Genomic DNA, 24,617 nt, shown 5'->3' on the forward strand with positions numbered 1-24,617 from the left:
CATTCTATTTTGAAAACTCATATCTTAGGCTGCATTTATAGCAAAATCCATTGTAAGTTTGTCAATAGTAAAATGTGTCACCATTTTCACTTCTAGCTAGCCAGTGATTGTATTATACAATTATACGACATTATACAATCTGTCATGGTAACAACAGGTCAGAAATCAGATAAAGGCTGGTAATTGTATTCCCAACACATGAGTGACTGTAATGATGATATTTCCCATTTGTATATATTGTAATCAGTATAAAGGAATAAGATCAGGATAATCAGCATATGGGTTGGGGATCGAAAACCTGGCTGAATGGTGCAACAATAGCCATGTCAGCAAAACCAAAGAACTGATTACTAAGGAGGAAACTGGAGGTCTATGAGCCAGTCCTCAACAGGGGATTGGAGGTGGAGAGGGTCAGCAACGTTAAATTCCTTGGCAGTATCATTTCAGAGGATCTGTCCTGGGTCCCATTACAAAGAAGGCACAGTAGTACCTCTACTTTCTTAGACGCTTGCGAAGATTTGGCATGTCATCTAAACTTTGACAAACTTCTACAGATGCATGATGGAGAGTATACAGACAGGTCACATCACGGCCTGTATGGAAATATCAATGCTCTTGAATAGAAAAGTCTACTGTAAGGAGTACATGATGATATATATGTACTTTGATAATACATTTACTTTGAACTTTGATTTGTAGTTTCTGCTTCAAAACAATGCAAATCTTAATTCTCCAAAGAAAGCTCTATATTCAGACTTTAACCTGAAATCTCGAGCATTCTTTTCTTCCCACAGATGCTGTTGAGTTTTCCCAGCCACTTCTTCCTTTTTAACTAAAAGATAATTAATTTAAAAACTATTCATTCAACCTATGATAATACTATACTACTAAAAATAGAGAAATCTGAATACACGCTGCAGATAAGGCAGCAACTGTGGAAGGAGAGTGCTTCAGTACCAGAAACCTTCATCAAAACTGTAAAGGGAGAAAATATTTTTTTAAGAGTTCTACAGAGAGTTGGGGGAAGGATGAACTGGAGAAAGGGAATAACACTAACAAGGACTGGCACTGTGATAAATTGTTAATGAAGCTATCTGACTGATTGGTGTGGGCAGCAGACCAGAGATAAACTAAAGAACCAAATAAAAACAATGAACTGCAGGAACTATCCAACCTGTTGGGCAGTCTCAACTGAAGGAGAAAAAAACGGAGTTAATATCACAGATGGATAACCTTCAGCAGAATTACCCAGCTTTGTTACAGAGAAAGCAGGTTATCTGAAATTGTTGTATTTGAGATTTAGTCCCTAAGTTTACAATGTGGCCAGGCTCAAGTTCACATTGAGCTTCATTAGAACAGTGCAGGGAGGTCGACAGACTGGCCAGATTGGAAGTGGGATGGGGAGTTTAAACGACAGAGGATAAAGCACACCCAACCACTAAGCATATCTACAAGGAGTACCGTCACAAGAAAGCAGCATCCATTATCAAGGATCCCCACTATCCAGGCTATGCTCTCCTTATTGCTGCCATCATGAAGGAGGTACAGAACCAGGTTCAAAAATAGTTATTACCCTTCAAACATCAGGCTCCTGAACCAGAGTGGATAGCTTCTCTCACCTCAACTGAACTGATCACTGAATACAACCTACAGATTCACTTTCTCGGACTCTTCATCTCGTGTTCTCGATATTTATTGCTTATTTATTTGTTTATTATTTTTTTCTCAGCTCAAACTGGTAAAGCCAGAGGTACAGGCATAGCCAAGCACAGTCATTTGTCAATTGCTAGGAACTCTTGGACTATTCTAGTGGTATGGCTTTCTGAAGATTTACATGGATATTACTGCATAGCCCTAATTGTTAATGCTATTGTGTAGTGCCTTTGAGGTGATACCAGCTGTAGACACCATTATTGGGACAATGTATACCCCATTCATGTTCTATAGCCTTTCAATTCCCTCTCTTAATTCAGCATTTTTCTGGTGTTTTTCACATTGATTTCTGTAGGTCATGTGTGTTTGGAATGACTGTAGGTAAGTTGTTTATCATGTATTATTACATCCGTATGGTTATTATGGATTGTCCTATCTGTAATAACAGATCGGTCATAATGTAACTTATGGGACTCTGACTCTAAAACTGGATCAGAACTGTATTTATGGTAAGGTATTTTAAAGCACGATTTTGTTGAATGATGTTTGCCATTTGATTCTGCCTGTCTAAGTAATCAGATTCAGTTAAATTGCTACAGGATCCTGTAATGTGCTGGATTGTTTCTGTTCCTTTTTCTCAGCATTTTCTGCATTTATTATCTTGAATTTGTTGGTCTTTTATTAACTATCTTTGATCATTTTTAGTGTTAAACACCTGGTCCTCTATTGCCATAAGGAACCCCTCTGTTTCTGGGAAGAGATCTCCAAATCTGAGCCAGGCATTTGACGCTTCCTTGTTGACATCTAGTCTGCTCAGATCATGGGGATGTCTTCCATGGAGAGTCATACTCTTTCATCGGTTAAACTTTTCTTCAATATTGATAATATCTTCATTTTTCGTGGGTTGTGCTCTCATTTAAATTTAGTGGTGTATACTTCTTTTCAGATTTGCATATGCTGAAGTGTAGTGCTGAATCTGTTTTCGCTAATCCAAATATGTTCTTAGAAGTTAAATCTGACTGCTATTAAGTTTTTAATGTCTGCTATTCCACTTCTTCCTTCTGTCCTATGTAGTGTTAATCTAAGTGTGTTCGAGCGTTTCCTGAAATTTGTCATTTTGGTTCTTATTTTTCTTTGTAATTTTTAAAGATGATTTTCAGACCAAGATATTACGCCAAAAAATATGTTAATATAGGTATATTGAAAGTGTTTATTGTGTTCGTTATATTGTTACTGTTGAGCTCTGTTCGGCAGATTTTCTTAAGACTTGAAGGAAACTCTGTCAAAAGTTGTTCCTTTATTGCACTGTAATTTATTTTCTTTGCTTGTTGAAATCCCAGATACTTGTCTGTTTCATATTCATCCATCGGTTGTATTGTATCCTGCTGCCTCTGTTTTGTATTCTGCTGGTTCTATTGCACCTTTCCTTATGTTTAATGTTCTGCACTTTTCTAGTCTAAAGATCATGCTTATATCTTTCGAAATTAGTTCTATTTGATTTAATTACTTTTGCTTTACTAATGAAGGAGTGTATGATTTCAATTAGTCTATTATTTGTTTATTTAGTTATTTGTTTGTTTTATTTTTATTTATTCATTCTTTATTCTGTATGTGCACAGTTTGTTGTCTTTTGCCCACTGGCTGTCCACACTGTTGTTGTGGTCTTTCATTGATTCAATTATGGTTACAGTATTAGATTTATTGAGTATGACCGCAAGAAAATGAATCTCAGGATTGTTTGTAGTGACATACAGTACACTCGGTGCACTTTGATAATACATTTACTTTGACATCAACTGTGATGAAGTGTTTTGAGAGATTGGTGATGAAACATATGAAATTCTGCCTGAGAAGTGACTTAGTTATCCATTCCAATTTACCTACTGGTCCACAGCAGATGACATTTCATTGGGTCTTCACTCAACCCTGGAACATCTGGACAGCAAAGATTCATACATCGGGATGCTCTTTACTGGCTACAACTCGGCATTCAATACTATTATCCCTTCTAATCAAATCAATCAGCTTCATAACTTTGGCCTCAATACCTCCTCATGCAACTGGATCCTCAATCTCCTCACAGTCAGTTCAGATTGGCAAAAACTTCTACTCCACAATCTTCAACAGCACAAGTGCACCTCAAGGCTATATGCTTAGCCACCTGCTCTACTCACTGTGAGGCAAAGCACAGCTCCAATGCCATATTCAGGTTTGCAGACAACAGCACTGTTGTTAGCTGAATTAAAGATGGTGAAGCAACAGGTAAGGGGGAGATTGAAAATCTGGCTGAGTGGTGCCACAGCAACCTCTCATTAAATGTCAACAAAACCAAGGAGCTGATTATTAACTTCAGGAGAAGGACACTGGAGGTCTGTGATTCAGTCCTCATCAGGGATCAGAGGTGGAGAGGGTCAGCAACTTTAAGTTTCATGATGTTATCATTTCAGAGGATCTGTACCGGGCCCAGCATTTAAGTGTCATTACAAAGAAAGCACAGCAGTGCCTCTACTTCCTTAGAACATTGTGACGTTTCAGCATGACATCTAAGACTTTTACAAACTGCTGTAGAAGTGTGGTGCAGAGTATATTGACTGGTTCTATCACGGCCTGGTACAGAAATACCAATTCCCTTCGATGTAAGGTTCTACAAAAAAGTAGTGTATATGGCCTGTCAATCACCGATAACATCCTCCTCACCATTGTACACATCTACATGGAGTACTGTTGCGGCAAAGCAGAAACCATCATCATGCTCTCATGCTCTCTTCTCCATGCTGCCATTGGGAAGAAGGTACAGGAACAGCAGGACCTGCACCACCCAATTCAGGAATTGTTATTACCCCTCAACCATCAGGCTCTTGAACCAGAAGGGACAACTTCGCTTAACTTCACTTGCCTCATTACTGAACAGTTCCCACAAGCTACGGACTCAACTTCAAAGATTCTTCATCTCATGCTTCTTGATATTTATTTCTTATTTGATTATTATTACATTTTTTTCTTTGTGTTTGCACATTTTTGTCGTCTTTTGCACATTAGTCCATCCTACAGAGTGTGGTATTTCATTGATCCTGTGGTGTTTCTTGGATTTACTGTGTAGTCCTGTAAGAGAACAGATTTCAGGGTTAAGAAAGGATCTGGTGCTTTCACGGCATATATGCCGAATAAACTGTTCTTGGGCTTCCAGCCGAGTACAGGTATCAATTATAACTGATGTTTCAATGACAAATTCTGCCATCTTCATAAGGGACGATGCCTGGGCATGTCTAGTCCAGTAGTATTTATACCCCTGTTTTCCATTCCTCCTGATTGGTTAATCCTCATCCGTCCAGGTTTCTGCTCTCCTGCCTTGTTTACTATCGAATTCCAGTTCTTATTTAGAGCAAAACCTTTGCCTTTGTTAAAATTCTTTTCCTCTAGTTTTACTTCAATGGCTTCCTTCACCAGGCTGTCCCTAAAGCCATTGGCCAGGCACAGTAGCTTTGTCCCATCCCAGTGACCCAAATGGATACATCTCCTGTGTTCCTTGATGCAGGTTTCCACCCCAAGTCCCATTGGCCAGAGGAGGAAAAAGGAGGTATATTCACTTAGGTTACCTGGAGAAGTTTGCAGTAGCAGAACAGTGCATTCACAATGGCCACAGGATTGATTTTGACGGCACAAAACTACTATGGCACACCAATGGCTTTTGGTCCACTTGGTGAAGGAACCCATTGAAATAAAACTAGAGGAAAAGAAGTTTAATAAAGATGAAGGTCTTGCTCTAAGTAAAAACTGGAACTTGATTGTAACTAAGACAGGAGAGTGGCTACCTGATTGGATGAGGACTAACCAATCAGGAGGGACGAACTACGGGGGTATAAATATCACTATGCTAGACATGCCCAGGCATCATCCCTGATCAAGTTGGCAGAGTTTGACATCAAAACATTAGTTATAATCGATATCTGTACCCAGTTGAAAGCCCAAAAAGGGTTTATTTGAATTTTAGGGTTGTACGTGCAGTATTGCAGTAATTTAATGTATTGCACTGTGCTGCTGCCACAAAAACAAACAAATTTCTTGACATATATGAGGGATGATAAACCTGAATCTGATAAGGGTCTCTGCAGTGGACAGAGTGAGAAGGTGGCAGGAAGAGGTGAATCATGATTGGGAAAAGGGGAGGGAGATTCTGTAATGATCAATAAACCAATTGTTTGGAATCAAATATCCTTGCCTGATCTCTCAGGGCTGGCTGTGTCTAAATCTGCGACACACCCCACCCCTAGCACTCTTGTCTACCATCTGTTCCATATCCCTCCCATGGTGCTCCACCCTTGCCATTCCCAGCATTCTTAGCTACCGCCAGATTTACAAACTCTTTCTCCACTCTATATTGATAAATACAATACTATGCAAAAGTCTTAGGCATCTAGATATATATACATGCCTGACTTTTGTACAGTATAGTATACAGTGACATATATGTACTTCAATAATAAATTCATTTTGTACTTTTGTACTTTGCATTATTTGTTCACTTATTTATTATTATTTGTATTTACACAGTTTGTCTTATTTTGCACTTTGGTTGCTAGTGGCTCTTTTTGTGTAGTTGATTCTATTATATTTCTTTGTTCTACTATAAATGCCTGTAAGAAAATGAATTTTATGGTCGCTTAAGGTGACATATACTAACTTTGGTAATAAATTTACTTTGAACTGGAAGGGTAATATCACTTCTAAATACAGAATGAAAATTTCCTACAAAATTTGCATTAGTTTTCCTCAGAATCACAGTGTCAGCACATGGAATGTAACTCACCAGGCTGGTAGCAGTAGAGTTGGCATGCTGCTTCATAGAGAGAGACTGTATGGGTCCCCGGATGGTGCGAAAGGATGAGGTAAAAGAATAGGAACTACATCTCCTGTGGCTGCACGGGGAAAAAAAACATGCTTAGTAGAGATGGATGAGTGTACAAGAGAGTTGTGAAGGAAAGCTTATAGAGGACAAGAAAGCAAGATGTATCTGCTGAAAAATGAATAAAACTACAGGTGAATGTGAAGAAAAAAAAGAAATGCTGGAACATCTGCGGATGGAAAAACAGTTAATGTTTCAGGCTGCAGAGCCTTCATCAGGACTGAAAAAGAGAGAAAACAAGTTATTCCATGTAGCAGAGAAGGTGGTGTGTGTGTGTGGGGGGGGGCACTGTGCGACAGGTAGAACAAAGGAAAATGACGTCCCCATTGAATGGAATACTACCGGAACACTGGAAGAATCCAGCAGGTAGAGTACCAGCTCTGGTCAAAAGGTCAATGTTTCAGCATGAATGAGTGTGTATGTTACTCGTAGATGGCAGTAGGAGGGAGAGAGTGGCTGGGTCGGACAAAGACCGGGAGCTGAGTGGGGGGGGAGGGGGTGATAGCCAGATAGAACCATCTGTGATGAGGAGCTGGGAAAGGTGAACAAAGGGCGAAGAAAACTAGATGGACAGAGAAGTGTCCGTGTGTGTTAGGGGAACACCATAGATATGGGTTACCTGAGATTGGCAAATTTGGTGACAACACGAAACAACCCGAGTGCAACAAGAGATGCTTGTCTTCCAATTTGCTTTTGGCCTTTCTGCAACAATGGGAAAGGCTGAGGACAGATGGGTTGGTGTAGCAGTGCAGGCAATGACTTCTTCATCAAGCATTTTGCTCCAAGCTATTTCCAGTGTGAAACTGTAAGCAAGTTGGCATTCTGGTGGGCAGTAGCTTCAACAATTAAACAGATGTTCAGCCCCCAGGAAGGTACCACAGCTTGCAGGGTTCTCGGAAAGAAACTAATTTCTTGCCAGATGCAAAATGAAGCTCAAACAAACCATCAATCCAACCAGAAAAGCAAATATCCGCAGGAGGGAAGATGAACTGTGTTGCACACCCATCTCTGAATCAGATGGACTTGTTGAAATTCAAGCTTCCTTGTTCGAGTGATCTTTCTCATCACCTTATCCTTGTGAGATGGTTGTCTGTCTTTGCTCCACTCTCAACTTGTCCTCCTCTCACTTTCCCTTACCCTCCCTGAGTTCAATTCTCCCTTCCATTCATGTGTATCAGTTGAATGCCACGTTTTGCCAATGTCATGCGGGAGATTGGGCAGTCTTAAAAAAGAAGCACTACTTCATGGTATTAAGCTCATGATCATGATGGAATCATATACCAACAAATAATTTAAAAACCATAAGACCATAAGACGTAATGGTCTGGTGTCCCACGATCCACGGTCTAAAGATTCATCCAGTGGCCACTGCCTGTGCTGATGTTTCTTTCTGATATCAGAATTTGCAGAGCACATCTGCCCATTCCTTTCCATAGTCGAATTCAGTTCAGTGGCAAAGATTCAGTAACAAAGCTTCGGAAATTATCCAAGCGTTAAACCAATAGATTCTGCAGTTGTTTAATTGATTCCTTATCAGTTAATTGATACATTGAATTTACAAATATAATTATAACATAGGATTTTCTTTATCCATCCAAACTAAGCTACATGATTTTGGCATTTCATAAAAGAAGTCGCAATGTTATTGTTGTCAATGGAAACACTACTAAAGCAGCCATAAATCAGGTGTCAAATATTCTGAAAGATCTATTGATTTTTTAAATTATCGACAATGTTTAAGGTAACGCAGTCATTCCCACACCAGAATTAAGATTGTCGAATGATTGAAATTATTAATAATATTTATAAAAATGGAAATTAATTACACCGATATATTGACAATGCCCATGTTTGAATTTTGAAGTGATTAGAATTAAATAACTACCAAATTATATTTTAGGCTGGTTAACCAAAAAACAATACTATGGGAATTAGAGATAAACAACGGCATATGGAATGCTGTATTTTCTACTCACAAGAAAATATACAGAATAAGCGCGTGAATTCAATAGTTATTTTTATCTTGTGAAATACTTCGGAATTTGTTTTAAACTTGGGAAACTTTTAGTGCATTCCCAGGCATGGGAGACAGCAAAGGAGGAGAGGGGAGGGGAGGAGAGAGTCACTGACGTCATTGCCTGTAATTTGTAGACATCCCACCAGGAATTGTGTTGGTGGCTGAGTTTGGAAACGCTTTCACATGACTCTTTCACTTTACTCACATCATTACAAACTTGTTTCGAATCGCTGGAAATGTGATGATTCCGAAGAATATTACCTTCGATCCCGCTCTCTGGTGGAGTGAATTAAAAAGTAGGAATAGCGTTCTCTTTTTGTCTGGTAATCCCCGGAATCTTATCTGCTCGGAACTGTCGAATCCATCTGATGTGGTAAGTCTTTGCAATGGTGATTTCAGAATGATGCTATTTCAAGCGAGGCCTTGTAATTTCGTTTAATTTGGCACTGACATTGAAACAAATGATATCGGAGACAATGTACCTGACCTCGATATAATAATTTTAATTTTCTGATGTGCAGTTTCTCAAAGTAAACATAAAAGAAAGCTATGGAAACTCGATTTGTTAGAATAAACGGCACTATTTTCAAAACACATCAAGTTGTTTCTAAAACAATTTTGTGGCTGCAACAGTGAAGAATGCACACCACAAAAGTCTATTTAAAGGATTTTTTTTCACTGAAATTGTATTACAATAAGTTTGCAGCCTTGACTTCTGCTGCAACGACGATCGTCATCACACGATCTAAATAATCTTCTGCGGCAATATTGTAAAAGAGCGCCTCTGTGCGTTTACGGCACAGAAGGCACCGAACAAAGTTCAAACAGCAAACCCCGTCTGTTGATGAATACACAATTAGGGCACGGTTCAGAAAAGGCTCTTGTTTAACTTAATATTCTTTTTGCAAGTCTGTAATTGCCTTTCTTAGGATACAATGGGATTGTTGTCTGAATACCTGAAAGATGCAAAAACGAAAAAGTGATTTTGCAGAAGTAATCCAATAAAACGTGCAATGTTTAGATATTTCAAGCCAAGTCGACTTGTCAGTCAGGTTGCCTGGTACACGCAATAGATACCTTTAAAATCCACAACAATGATTGATCAATATGACCTTTTTACCCGGAACCGGGATGGAGATCTCTATTGCCATGATTAATACGTTTTGTTGTTCTGCATATGATAATTGTTCTAACTGCAATTCTTTTCAAAGTTCGGGTGAGACTTTCGCCCGGTTCTATTTGATTTCGGCCCTGGGTTTTCAACATCCCGACCTTTGTATGAAAGCCTTTTCAGATAGTAAGTAGTTTCAATAAAGTTTGACTAGTGCGCGAGATTAGAAAGCACTGCAAATAAAATATCATATTTTGCATATATTTTGGCTACAATGCCTGTACTTGAATAATTCTCTTGAGCTAATTTCATTTGACCCTTTATTGCTCAGTCGTTGAGTCCTTCATTTCTAAGTATGAAATTCATGACCAGATTACTTGAACAGGAAGTCGGTAACAACTGTACCTCATCCTCGAGGTGTATGTTGGCGGCAGTCAGTTTGCAAATCAATCCATTGTCTCGCTCGCAAGATTAGATAATGCAAGAACTTTACCCAGGGCACATTAATTTTCACTTTTGGATCTTGGAAGATTTGGCGATTAGCAAATAATGCTGTGCCATGCAATTTTTGAATGCGACTCATTGCTTTTAATGGGGGGAGTGGCAATGCTCTTTTAATTTGCCGTCTTCTAGATAAAGCATTTTGTAAATTCAATAAAAAATCTCAAAATAGAGGCTATGTTGTTTTTCTGACTCTCCAGTTAATAATAGTTAAAGGTTTAGAATAGTCCTGCTTGCTATGAAAATGAAATGGTTGCTGTTCTCTCATTTCAAGTTCGTGCACGGAGCCATCCGCACTCTACATTATATATAGTGTTTCAATTCTAATCTATTTGTAATGTTGCTACTAACTTTGCGAATGCTGGATAATTCGCGCCAGCAGTGAACGTACTCGCCTGCGTAGCGCATCTCTTTTGTAGTTCTCAGCTCTCTCGCGGTTACAGCGGCTTTTGGATGGGGAGGGATCTGTTATGACTGGTTAGACCTTTGTTCGTTTGCACAGCCTTTTGTATCATGTTAGGCTCTTTGAAATAATGTAAGACGTTTCATAGAAACTGAGTTTCATCGGAAGATACTTATAGACAAAATAAAATGTCCAGTTTTTGGAATGTATACCTTTCGCTGCCCTACAGTACTGTATCGTGCCGGAACAGGGATGTATGGGAACGGGTTGGAGTAGAATGTGTAAGTTAAAGTTGAGAAACTTACGAGCGTCGGATGCCTTTATATTGAATTTTAGCTCAATCCAATTAAAAGTAGTTTGCATGAAGTTAAAATGTAACAGCTCTGCGGTTGCTTTAATGTTGATCAAAAGGCGCACACTGTTCACTGAATGGGGGAATATTGGCGGAATGAATTCAGGAGTTAGCGGAGAGAAAGTGAGGGGGTGGGGGAAGGTCGGGGAGTGTGTGTGGAGCAGAAGGTAGCCGGAGCTGCTGCATGCCAAGGGAAGGTAGTGCCGGGCACAGCGCATGCTCGCCGCCAGCTGCGGCCGGACCGGCGATGGGAGAGGAGAGTGAGTGAGTGAGTGAGTGAGGTACTTCGATCATGCAGCGTTTAGCCCGGACAAAGCCACTAGCTGCCCCCTGCCCGAGTTAATGCCTCCGGCAGCTTGGGCTGGAGGGAGAGAGGAGAGCACCGCCCCGGGAAAGTTTGCGGGCTGTTGTTGGAGTGACTGCGGGGCCCCGGAGCCCGGGCGGGGGGCTTTGTGGCAGTGGCACACATTGGGCGGCAGCTCGGCACCGGACCGTGGAGCGCCAGACACAGTGAGTTTACCACGTTGGTTTTACACATTGGGGCATTTCTGAGTCTTAAAAAATATATATATACGGTATCTCTTGCCCGAGTGTAGAGCTCCTTTAGAAAGTTTGCTGCTGAGTTTGGATCGGGCGTTGCTGCCCACACAGTCTCGGGACTCCGGCAAGAGGGGCGGGGGTGGGGTGGTGGGGTGGTGTGGTGGGAGGCTAGTCGGTGAGGCAGTGGGTTGGAGGGGGGGGGGGGGTTGGAGCCGGGCTCTGTGCAGGTAGGTCCAGCAATGGGGGCTGGTAACTTGCCGCCGGGTTTTACCGATAAAACTTTGATTCTTTGGTGATTTACTATTTTGTTTCGCTGCGGCTCCTCGCCGAGATCTCAATGGAAAGCAAAACTTTACTAAAGCCGCGACGGGATCGTGCAGTTTCCAAGACAGCAGAAAGCTGTTCACGTTCTCTGACGCTGTTCCATCTCACCGGGTGGAAGGAATTGGAGCCTTTTATAATGTGGCTTCTGATCGATCTCCAAGCAGCAGGCAGGACTGACCTGAGCAAAGCAATGTTATATGTATTTATGCATGTGGGAAAGCAGGTATGTTAAATTGTAGTCAGTACCGAGGTTCGGTGTTGAAAATGAGAGCGATTCCAGGGAGCTTGGTGCCTTCTGTCCGATCGGAACCTGTATCTTTAAATTTAAACGACGCATATTGTAACCAACTTGGCACTTTATTCATACCAGTTAGCCCCGATCCCTCTGGGAAGCGGTTTTACTTTGCTCTAGGGCATGCAGGCACACGTGGTAAGAATAACTCCTGTTCCTGTTTAATGACCGAATCAAAAGAAAAACTGGAGTGTTTTCAACGGGATAGTAAAGGCTTGTCCCAGAGCTCGCTCAAGTGCTCTCTTCGATAGTGGTATTCGGTGAGTTGATTTTAACTCGTGTCATTGCTAATGACGGTTGCTGCAGGGACTAGTTTCAGTGATCGGTAATGGGTCGCTTTGCCACCGTAGAAGCCCCATCGCGTAGTTTGGTGCTGGTCAGGTACGGCGGGTAAACCCATTACCCTGCATCTCGTCATGGTAGCATGGATTGCGGCCGTTTGTATTTTTTTTCATTGATGTTAATTTGGATGGCATGAAAAAACGTCTTATGTTGTAACAGTGTGCGTGGAGGGGATGAAGAACTAAAGGCAGCACTGGAGTGGATAGGTTATGTGTAGAAGAGAAAAAGTGCTCTTTGTTGAACATATGTTTCTAACTTTGTATTTGCTCTGGAAATAGATATGTAGTTGGGAACGAGAATACACGAGTCTAAGAACTCTCCAATCGATGATTTTTTTTTCTCTCCCTCTAATGGACTGTTCCCATTATGAATTACCCAGTTGCTGATAAAGCTGTGATTTTTCTTTTGGTGTTCTCTAAAATCCCTTCCAAATTTATTTTAGGGTTATAGGGCATACGATCACTGGACTCCCGATTGCAAACTCTTACCGTGTTTTTATTTGTTTTAAAGTGTTTGTTGTATTTCACAATAATCTTTTGTACCATAGATTAGAACTTTTAATTAATTTCAGCTCTCTGGATTGCCACAGTTTCTAGACGAGGTGCTTTATTGTCGAGGGCGTTTGGGAATCAGCAGTTTTGTTGTTTGACTATTCAGGTCAAGTAGACTGACTCATGAGGTGTGTATATGTGTGATAGTTTGGGGGAGAGGCAGCGTGGAAGGGTAGGAAGGTGGTGATGCATTGTTTTTTTATTTGCTGGTGGGAGGGTTGTTTGTGAAGTACCTTAAATGTATACCACCAAATAGTTAAATGTACGATATAAAACTATTGATGGTATAGAACATGTAAATCAGCATTGAAATATTAATTTAAGAAATGGTCATCATTCAGGACAAGATGATGATCATTGTTTTGTGATCGTATCAGTTAATTCACACACTGAAGGTTTGAGTAAAACCATCATGAGTTTTTGTTTCTACAAATAAAAAGTGTCTTTGAGGTTTTCAGGCAGTACAGATGGAGGTAAACCTGGGTGGTAATAGTAACTGTGTAATAGTACAGGTAGGTTTCCCCAGAAAGAAAATAACCCGTGTCAGTTAATCAGTGTTGAAGTTGAATGTGGAGAGTAGGTTGGTTTACTGTTGATATTGATAAATCAGTGGTCAACTCTAAAACTACTGGAGGAACCGCTCCTAGAGTTACTTGGTTTCATAAGCTTGTTTCTCTTTGCTTTGGAATCTGGCATATGCAATCTTGGGTGTCTAGAATCCCAGTAAACCTTGCTGCTCAGTAATAGAATCTGCCTTTGTCCATCACAAATGATTGAAACAGGTAACTTGGTGTCCTTTGCTTTTGGCCAGACTACATGTGTTAGTGTCACTTTATGTCAAAATTAGAGCTAAAAAATGTTGGAGTTATCGATGGTGGATAACAGTCTGAAGGCTTCTGGGCATGTTTGGACATGTATGGATAACATTGCAGCTCCCTTTTCTAATTGTTGGTGCTTCAGACTTGTTGAGAACTTCACATTTTATGAAGTCAAGTTCGGTATGAAGCTTCATTTAGAAGTCAAAATTAGATGAAGAGCTGGTGGTTAAGATTCATGGTGATTTTTTTTTTCAGGATTCCATTAGATCATTTGAAAAGTAGATATGTGTGGTTCTCTGATCCGCACTAAGAGGAAGGTACTTCATAATATGTATCCTACCAGTTATTTGGTTAAAATTATAACTATAAATACCCATGTGAACCTATTCAGAGAGCTTGTTTTAATTTTAAGTTGTTGGCATTCTGTTGGCAATATATCTTATTCTTTAGGAATTCTATTTACCAGACATGGGTATTGTGTATAGACTAATACTCCTTAATATTTCTTTCTAGTTCTATAATGGAATAAACGCAGAGCTGTGCAAAATATATATATGTATCGGGGTGCCTAAGACTTTTGCACAGTACTGTTCACTCACTACCCACATTATTAGGTATCTCTTGTACCTAATGAAGTGGCCACTGAGTGTATGCTCATGGATTTCTGCTGCTGTAGCCTATCCACTTCATGGGTCAACGTGTTTTGTATTCATAGATGCTCTTAGGGACACCAGTGTTGCTGTCACCTTTCTGTCAGTTTGAATCAGTCTGTCTTTTCTCCTCTCACCTCTCTCATTAAAAGGGGTTTTAGAACTCTGGATGTTTAGATTTCTTTTTGTTATTTGCACCACTTTCTGTTAACTCTGTAGACTGTTAAACGTGAAAATTGCAGGACATTAGCAATTTCTAAAATACTCAAATCACCCCACATGGCACCAACAATCATTCCACAGTTAAAGTCACTTAGATCACGTTTCTTCCCCTTTCTGATGTTTGGTCTAAACCTCTTGACCAGGTTTACATGTTTTATGCATTGACTTGCTGCCACAATTGGCTGATAAAGATATTTGCATTAATGAGCAGGTGTACCTAATAAAGTGACCACTACCTGTACATTAGATTCTGCAGGTTAACTTGAAGAGGGTTTGGTAGTAGTTAAAAAAAGTTAGTGAAAACATGCACAGCAAAGTACAGCTTTGCAGATATTGCTATATTTAGCAATTCAGTTGAAAAGTTACCAATAATTTATAAATTCGTCTAATAATTCTTTAATAACCAAAGTACCTGATTTCATTCTGCTAATCAATAGTGTTACTATAATTGGATGGTGGGGGAAATGTCAGCTAATCTGAAAGTAGAAATTGAATATATTCAGCCTTATATAGACTATCTTCAAAAAAAAAACAAGTAATGTAATTGTGGTTATTTAAAAATATGGTTACCTATGTCTACGAGAGTATGAGGTAAAGTTTTTATTTTAAAAACAACTTCTTATTAATTTCCCCAGCTTAGTCTTTTTGCTGTGGTTCACCCTCTTTACCATTTGTTCATGGGTCTCCAGATTCCAGCTTCTCTGCCTTTCATTTCTTTCTATTAATGACATTTTTAATTCTTTGCCTTACATAAAATATTTATGGATTTATTTTCCCCCCATCTCCCCCCCACTTACATTTCTCACATTTACATTTCCAGATTCATTCTCATTTGCTGTGATTGCAGTCCTCCTGATTTTGTAATGAATTAGACAAAATAAAAAAAATGCTTTGTTATCATGAGGTGCCAACTCCACATTCTGATCAAGTTTGTGATGATATATGACTTAAAAGTCTACTTTCTCCTCAAATGGCCAATGTGTTGTCCAGATTTGCCAAATTAATAAAATTGTCTTAAAATAGTGTTCCTCACCACCTTTATGCAGTAATAGGTTACTCCTAGTTCTCTGTCAGTTATCCTATTCCCTTCAAAGCTGTCTTGGAATTGTTGGAACTTCTGCGTTACCACCTTCAAATAGCTCAATTTTCTTATTTCTTTCCCATACTGATAATGAATAATTATGTTCAAGATTTATACCGTTTCGTTGCTAGGTAGCTTTTGAAGAACTTTATTCAGATTTGGACAGAATATATGCAGTCTTACAATTTTCTATGAGTCTTCTTTCTCTTATTGCATTTTGCTCCTTTCCATGGCAGTTCTTCTTCTTATTCTGAGTAGCAGTTCCAATTTTTCATATTGAATGCTTCAATAAAAAATTGTCCTACACACCCTTTCTTCTTTTTATATTTCAACCCAGTTGGAGTGAGACTCATTTCATAATTTACTCCATATGACTAACTGTTTCCTATGATCTTAAAAGTGAAACTCTTCACATTATTTGACAGGCTTTATCATGCACTAGGGACCTTTTGATTTCGTTTTCTAAATAAGAAAAAACAGACTAATGACCTAGCTGTACAAAGTGTAGGGTTTGGTAGTGATATAATAAGCATCTGATGTTATTTTTGAAGAAGGAACATGCATATTTTATTGTAAACCTTTCCAGTTAATAAATTCAGGGTGAAGTTATTTTAAGAATGTGCTAAAATAGAAATTGATTCCTTGTCTTTACATGAAAACCACCCGTTATGGAACCATCTATTGAGTCCTAAAATATAGTAAAAAGTCTTCCTGGAGTAAATTAGCTTCTGGGCAGCCAGCTAACATGCAAGAAAATAGTGAGCTGGTATTACTATCCAGTGGAATTTACAGCAAACACAAGCAAAACTAGTGCTTATAATAGATGCATTGTGGTTTCAACTATACTGTGTGGCTTTTTGAAGGCAGCAATACAGCCATAAGATTAAGTAAACCAGACTGTAATATTTTAAGAATAAAATTCAATTAGATTGTGCAGCAGGATAATCCATTGTCATGGCGATTTAATGTTGTGATGTCTACCAGTGATCTTTTAATTCATGTTTTATAAGTTTAGAAATTTTTCAGCATTGAGGCAGATTTTGTTTTTACATAATTTCTATTGTTTGTAAGCCCTCAAGAGGAAAAGGATATACTGCACCACATATCAGATATTATACCATGAAAAAAGCATTTTAAAATGACCCCTGCTTATTATATGATTTAGTTCTTGTCTGCGTTGCAGCAAAACAAGATTAAAAATTAAATAATATTTACAGTTTCTGAGCTTGTCGACTTAATTGTACCAATATTTTGTTGAATTTTGTATTAAAACAAACAATTGATAAATTTATATCAGTTGACCCATTTAGCCCATACCAAAGTATTCTAGAGCATTCAGTAAGGGAGAATAAAATGTTTTCACATGCCTGTGTGAGACGACTTTTCTATGGGTATTCAGTTCTTCAGAAATTTTGTTGATTCTGGAAGATTTCCCATGATTAAATAGTCTATCCGCAGTTACTGTAAAGCTTCTCTATAATGACTCCTTGTGAATGATGTTCAAGAGCGCTACTAATGTCTGTAAAACGCATTCCAGCAAGAATATATTGTTTTCATGTAAGTTGGTGAGAAAATTGGAGAAAAGTGTATAAGATGATGAGGGGCATTGATTGTGTGGATAATGAGAGGCTTTTCCCCAGGGTTGAAGTAGCTAACAAGTGGGGGCATAGTTTTAAGGTGCTTGGAAATAGGTACCGAGGGGATGTCAGGGGTAAGTTTTTCACACAGTCAGTAGTGGGTGCGTGGAATGTACCGCCAGTGTCAGTGGTGGAAGTGGATACAATAGGGTCTTTTAAGAGCCTCTTAGATATGTACATGGAGCTTAGAAAAATAGAGGGCTATGCAGTTGGGAAATTCTAGGCATTTTCTAGAGTAGGTTACATCTTCGGCATAAAATTGTGGGCCGAAGGGCCTGTAATGTGCTGTAGATTTCTACATTCTATGTTCTAACTAAATTTCTGGTTTTTGACCGAATTCCCATTATGCCTGGCATTTCTTTGGGTTATGGACCATATGGTGGAAGAAATGGAAAACAGGCTTCCAATTATGAAGAAAAATGGCTTTATGTTGTGCCAATACCACCTGCTCTCTCTCCAAATATATGTGGTACATACCAGTTATAAAACTACTCAGATTCATTAATATGGTTTTATATTTGCTTCATCATATAAACAGAAAAGGGCCAGTAATATGAAGGATCCCACCCACACTGCTCATGGACCATTTGTCCCACTCCTCTCAGGGCAATCATGCCAGGACCACCAGACGCAGAAACATTTATTTTCCCCAAGCAGCAAGGCTGTTCAGCGCCTCCAGTCACTATCTATGATTTCAAGTCGGTCACCTTTTGTACAGCCTAGTGTCAATTTATGGACATACAATCAATCTGTGTATGTAGCTATCTTAAATATAGGTACCCCCTGCTTTACGCTTCCTGCCCCTTCACTTTTATTAAGACCTACTTTAGTACCTGTTTTCGCTAACCAAAAGAAATCCATAGAGGATTTTCTCCTTTACAAAAAAAGGCGAAAAGCGAAAATAGCATTCAGCGTTTGTTTTGCAGCGAGCCGTTACAGAGGCAGTGCGCACCCCAAACAGTGAGAGTGGCGCCGCCAAGCTCCTTCGCCGGGAACTACACTCAGCATGAAGCCACCATGGCTTTGAACTGTGTCTGTGAGCATCTGCGCTTTATCTCGATTTATTTTGTGCATCCGTTAGCAAGATATGTCCTAAGGTATCAGAAAAGCCTAAGAGTAAGGGTGTTAGGCTTAGCGTAAAACTGGACATAATTAAGCGGTCGATCATGGTGAATGGAATAAAGACATTGTGCGTGCATTGAACTTGCCTGCGCTCACCATTCGTACTATTTACATGCAGAGAGAAAAAATCTTGAAAGCTACAGATGTTACTATTGGTTCTGCTAGTAGCAAAGTAGTCTCTTTTAGTCGGCATCATTCCTGCTTTTACTTTATGTGCTATTTGGTATGATCTGGTAGGTTATCTTTTGGGTCTGGGAACGCTCAAAAATTTTTCCCATATAAATTAATGGTAATTGCTTCTTCGCTTTATGCCATTTCGGCTTACGAAAGGTTTCATAGGAGTGCTTTACTTTCAGATAGCGAGGGAATGAATCTGTATTTATGTTTATTGTGTCTATTATTAGTATGTCCTTTATCTTTTTTTGTGCTGCATCAGATATGAAATAATAATTATTTCATGCTCCTTACACTTGTATATAGGAAATGACATTAAATAATTTTGAATCAGGATTGAGGGGTTTCCCTCAGGGTCAAGCAGCCTCAGTAGGAAGACTCTGCATATTTAAAAGTGCAAATGATAAGTGGGATTGTGGTAAGAGTGTTTATTTCATCAGTTAGGTGCACATTGGCCAGGTTTGCCTGAATTCTAATGTTGTAGTTCATATTGTATGCATTCAGTTATCTGATTTGAAGTTGGTTGATGCTCTTAGTGAACAACAGTCATATACTGTAAAATAATTCTTTTATGTGCAGAGGGGATAAAAAATATAGAAAATTAAGCTAATACTTGTACTTCAGTTATTGCATCATATTTTATAGGACATCTTTATGGATTTTCTGTAGTTTTTTTGGTTTGTGGATGTGATTGCTTAGTTATTACAAGGTAGGAACTTATTTGTGCTGTTTAAACATGCTCCTTTGGAAATATTAACACTGTCTTTATTTTCTTTCAGGTCGCTTGGTGATTTCTCAAGTGCCATCACGATGAGATCAACTGCACTACTGGTTTCTTTGCTGCTTTTTCAGCTTTTCAATAGCTGTGAAGGAAATAGGAAGAATGAAGCCACGTCATCAATTCAGTTCACACAACACCTTTATAATGCTTATATTTATGAGAATTCTGCTGCCAAGACCTATTTAGAAACTCATCCAAAAATGGGCATATACATCACACATCCATCATCAGAGTTTCGATATAAAATAATTTCTGGTGATCACGAAAACTTGTTTAAAGCTGAAGACTACAACCTTGGGGATTTCTGTTTCTTGCGTATTAGGACTAAGGGAGGGAATTCTGCAGTCTTAAATAGGGAGGTGAAAGACCATTATTTGCTGAATGTTAAGGCAGTTGAGAAAAAAACGAATGCTGAAGCACAGACAAAAGTTAAAGTTCATGTTTTAGACACAAATGACCTTCGGCCCCTGTTTTCACCAACATCGTACAGTGCATCTTTGGCAGAAAGCACCCCTCTAAGAACCAGTGTGGCCAGAGTCAGGGCCACTGATGCAGACATCGGCACTAATGGAGAGTTTTATTACAGCTTCAAGGATTGGACAGATGCATTTGCCATTCATCCCACCAATGGTGTAGTTACCCTAACTGGGAGGCTGGACTACTCTGAGAAGAAACAGTATGATTTGGAGATCCTTGCTGCTGATCGTGGCAAGAAATTATATGGCAGCAGTGGAACAAGCAGTTTGGCAAAGCTTACTATTCATGTGGAACAGGGAAATGAAAATGCACCACTCATCACAGCTGTTACCCTTGTCCCATCAGACATGGATAAAGATCCAATATATGCAATTATAACAGTGGAAGATGAAGACCCAGGAGTCAGTGGAGAAATAGCATCCTTAAATATTGTGGCAGGAGATCCTCTGCATCAGTTCAGGGTCACGAGGTCAAGTCCTGGTAGCAAAGAATACCATATTAGAGCTATTGACCAAATTGACTGGGAAAGCCAGTCTTCTGGATATAATCTCACACTTCAAGCGAAGGACAAAGGTACACCACCTCAGTTTTCCTCTGTGAAAGTTATCCATGTAACACCTCCTCAATCAAAATCAGTGCCCTGTAGATTTGAGAAAGATCTATATGAAGTCAGATTGAGTGAGTTTGCTCCCCTGAATTCTCCGGTTGTGATGGTGAAAGTGAATCCAGTGTATCCACAGATTAAGTTTGCCTTCAGATATCACGTGGATAAGTTTCGTATTAACCCTGACACTGGTCTCATCACTACTAATGGCTTTATTAAAGCACAAGAAGCTTCCTCCTATCAACTTGAAGTTATAATTGTTGACAGACAGGCATCAACAAAAGTAATTGTGCATGTGATAGATATGAATGACAATGCTCCTGAATTCAAGCAGTCATCGTATAGGTCCACTGTCAGTGAAAATGTGCCGGTTGGCACTAGTGTCTTGACTGTAAGTGCCACAGATGTTGACGCAGGTGAGAATGGATACGTGACATACAGTATTGCCAACTTGAACCCCCCACCTTTTGAAGTAGACTATTTCAGTGGTGTCATCAGGACTTCCCAGGAGTTGGATTATGAATTAATGCCAAGAATCTATAACTTGCGAGTCCGTGCATCTGATTGGGGCTCACCTTATCGTCGTGAAGTTGAAGCACTTGTGACTATTTTCTTAAGCAATGTAAATGACAATAAGCCGTTGTTTGAGAAGGTGAATTGTATAGGTACAATTCCAAGGGATCTAAATATTGGTGAACAGATTACTACTGTGTCTGCTATTGATGCAGATGAGATGCAGCTGGTAAGATATCAGATAGTAACAGGGAATGAACTAGACTTGTTTGACTTGAACCCTAACTCTGGTGTCCTTGTGTTGAAGCGGCCTCTTACCGATGGAGCTGGAGTCACAGGCTCTTTTCATTGTCTACAGATTACAGCTACAGATGGAGAGAACTTTGCTACTTCAATGTACATCAACATCACTGTTGCAACCAGTTGGAAACAAGTTAATTTGCACTGCACGGAAACTGGAGTGGCTAAATTCTTAGCAGAAAAGCTTCTCCAGGCAAATAAGATCCACAATCATGGAGATTCTGAGGACTTGTTTTCTGATAATCATTCAATTAATCGGCATGCACCCCAGTTTGACAGTTCTTTTCCAGGTGTAATTCAAGTTAAAGAAGACAATCCAGTTGGAACTAAACTATTGTTGATAAATGCTACAGATTTTGATAATGGCTTCAATGGAAGATTGGTTTATGTAATTTCTGGAGGTGATAGCGACAGCAAGTTCATTATTGATATGGAAACGGGCTGGTTAAAAGTAGTTGCTCCTCTTGACAGGGAAAAAAATGATCATTATACCCTTAATATAACTGTGTATGATCTTGGGATACCTCAGAAGTCTGCTTGGCGTCTGCTAGATGTAAACATACTAGATGCAAATGATAATAGGCCAGCATTTCTGCAGGATGTGTATTCTGAAGTAGTGAGTGAAAACAAAGAAGTGGGAAGCATGATTATTCAGCTTGAAGCAACAGATCGAGATCTGGGTGCCAATGGAGAAGTCAGATATTCCATTCTGACAGACACAGATGCATTTGCAATTGACAGTGTGACTGGAATTGTGAAGGTTATAGGATTACTAGACAGAGAAAAAGAACCTGTTTATTTACTGAAAGTCGAAGCTAGGGATCAAGCTAAGGAGGAGCCCCAGCTATTTTCAACGGTTCTGCTGAAAGTGACTTTGGAAGATGTCAATGATAATGCGCCTGAATTTATTCCGCGAAACTATCACATTAAAATTCGAGAAGACTTACCGGAAGGAACAGTTGCTATGTGGTTGGAAGCCTATGATCCTGATGTTGGGCAAAGCAGTCAAGTACGTTACAGTCTGATAGACAGTGGAGAAGGGTATTTTGATGTGGATAAATTAAGTGGAGCTCTTCGCATTATGCGCAAAGTAGATTTTGAGAAGAAGCAGTTCTATAATTTGACTGCTCGTGCGAAGGATAAAGGACGACCCGTTTCTCTATCTTCAACCTGCTACATTGAAGTAGAAGTGGTGGATGTAAATGAGAATTTATATGCTCCTGTGTTTCCTTTCTTTGTGGCTAATGGATCTGTCAGTGAAGATGTTCCGATTGGTACATCAGTAATGACTGTAACAGCTAATGATAATGACAATGGCAGAGATGGAGAAGTTAGGTACTCCATAAGGGATGGATCGGGACTTGGAGTCTTCACAATTGATGAAGAAAAAGGTAAGATGATACTGAATCTTGGAAAATTAGATTTTTTGCTTTTTTTGTCTAATCCCAATATTTTACCCCATTTCACTCCTTTCCACTGTCTCAAATTTGAAAAATATGCTGATGTTTTAAATGGAAAGTATTCAATTTGACATGAATGGTTAGAAGAAGTGAAAAGAGTAAGTAGGTTTAAGAGAGAGAGAGTAACATGAAGCAAGGTTTTGGCATTGACTTTCTAACATGAAGCATAGATATTATGTATATGGTGAAATTGATTCTCTATGTATTTTAACTTTTTGTGTGATAATTCAGACAAGTCTATGTTGATAAATGTTAAAAGGTGGCTTGCTTGCATTAGTCTCAGTTCAGTTGTTGGCAGTCAACCATAGCCCAATTGTTAGCACTTTTGATACAAAAGGTTGAAAGTTCAAGTCACTTTGAGGCTGGGGTTCAAAAATCTCGCTGTGATTTCATTGCTTTCAGTTTGGACTGCCAGGGGTGTCATCTTTTGTCTGCTGTAGTGATTATACCAACTGTGAAATCTTTTATATACAAGATCCTCTGGTACTATTTCCAAACCATGCAACAGAGGTATCCCTGGTGTTCTGGCCAATATTTATCAACCAACATTCCTCAAACTAATTACCTTATTATTAGCATATTCCTTTTTCTGAGAATATGCAAATCACTTGAATGCTTTCAACAGGTCATCAGTAACAGCAATAAAAAGTATTTCAGTGGTTGTACAATGCCTTGGGATGTCACTAGGTTGTGATAGATATGATAGAAATCTCATTCCTCCTTTACTTTTTAGGACTTAAATTAAAAATACATTGGTGTCTGTATTTTTCTTTGCAAATGTTTCTTTAATCTATTTAACTGCGCACATCACTGTATTGAAGTAAAGTCCAGACCTGTGCAAGATGGTTCCGAAATTATATGGTGGTTTGAATATGGCAGTGGACTAAAGGATGAGCAGAACTGGAACCCAGGTCTGGATTCCAGTAAATTTGTCCATCTCTCAGCTCCCATCAGACTTGCTGTTGGATTAGCGAATTAAAAGTAGAAAAGTATTGACAGCACTCTTTAGGTTAGGGAACAAAAACAAAATTACAATATAGTGTTATGAATAATATCTGAAAATGGATTTGATAAAGTTGTAGTGGACAGTGCATAGCCACGTTTTAAAGTAGGAAAAGTGCTTAAAATGGAATTGGAAGATTGTGAGAAGCTTAAGTCCAATAGGAATTGGCATGGTTGAATGTTGACGGCTTGGCCTCGATTTGTATTGAATTAAATTGGCAGTAAAAGTATTATCACAAACTAGCTAAAGCAACAAGTCTTGCAATTTCAATCCAAATAAGTAGTTCAACTCTTAAGTGTGACCTATTTGTATATTCCTTCATACAGTCTAACTAATCTCATATTAAAATATTGAGCTAGTGTCACTAAATTTGGTCATATATTCTACAATCTCACAAGTCTTTGTGAAGAAGCTTCTCCTGTGCTGTCCAGTTATTTAAAATAGAAAAAAATAGAAGGCAGTGTTTATGGTAGAGCAGATTTATCAAAGCTGCTAAGAGTTTCCAGGTGCTGACAATCCAAAGTGTGTCTGCATTTTATGCTTTTATGTCTGACCTACAGCATCAATAGGTTTAATTTTGCACTTTCAAGGATTTCAGTCTTTATGATGGATAGCTGGATAGAAGAATAAAATTTCAAATTGATTATATCCCAAAGATTGTTAGAATACTAGGACTTTTGAGCATTTTTGAAGTAACATTGTAAATAACAACTTTATTTACAACAATGCTAAATGGCCAATTTTTAAATATTTTGTTAGTTTCTGTTTTATGGAACTAAAAGTTAC

General features: G+C 39.0%; 1 protein-coding gene and 1 long non-coding RNA gene across 8 annotated transcripts in view; one reads left to right on the forward strand and one right to left on the reverse strand.

The window, feature by feature from the left end:
* Positions 1-4,609: 4,609 nt before the first annotated feature.
* LOC132404803 (uncharacterized) lies at positions 4,610-9,675 on the reverse strand. The gene is made up of 3 exons (XR_009515678.1): positions 8,835-9,675; positions 6,461-6,569; positions 4,610-4,755 (listed from the first exon to the last, which is right to left on the reverse strand). It is a non-coding gene; the product is annotated as an uncharacterized LOC132404803 (long non-coding RNA).
* fat1a (FAT atypical cadherin 1a) overlaps positions 8,807-24,617 on the forward strand; it is a 175,492-nt gene continuing 159,681 nt past the window's right edge. For 2 of the 7 annotated variants that reach the window (XM_059989300.1, XM_059989301.1), the window contains exons 1-2: positions 8,823-8,946; positions 19,473-22,759. In XM_059989300.1, coding sequence (XP_059845283.1) covers positions 8,942-8,946; positions 19,473-22,759 — 3,292 coding nt within the window. In that variant the 5' untranslated portion in view covers positions 8,823-8,941. Of the gene's footprint in view, positions 8,947-11,177; positions 11,451-12,316; positions 12,357-19,472; positions 22,760-24,617 lie in introns of those variants that run through there. The other 5 variants (XM_059989307.1, XM_059989305.1, XM_059989306.1 and 2 more) reach the window with 5 other exon arrangements.

Source organism: Hypanus sabinus, chromosome 14 (assembly GCF_030144855.1).
Source record: "Hypanus sabinus isolate sHypSab1 chromosome 14, sHypSab1.hap1, whole genome shotgun sequence".
Lineage (NCBI taxonomy): Eukaryota > Metazoa > Chordata > Chondrichthyes > Myliobatiformes > Dasyatidae > Hypanus > Hypanus sabinus.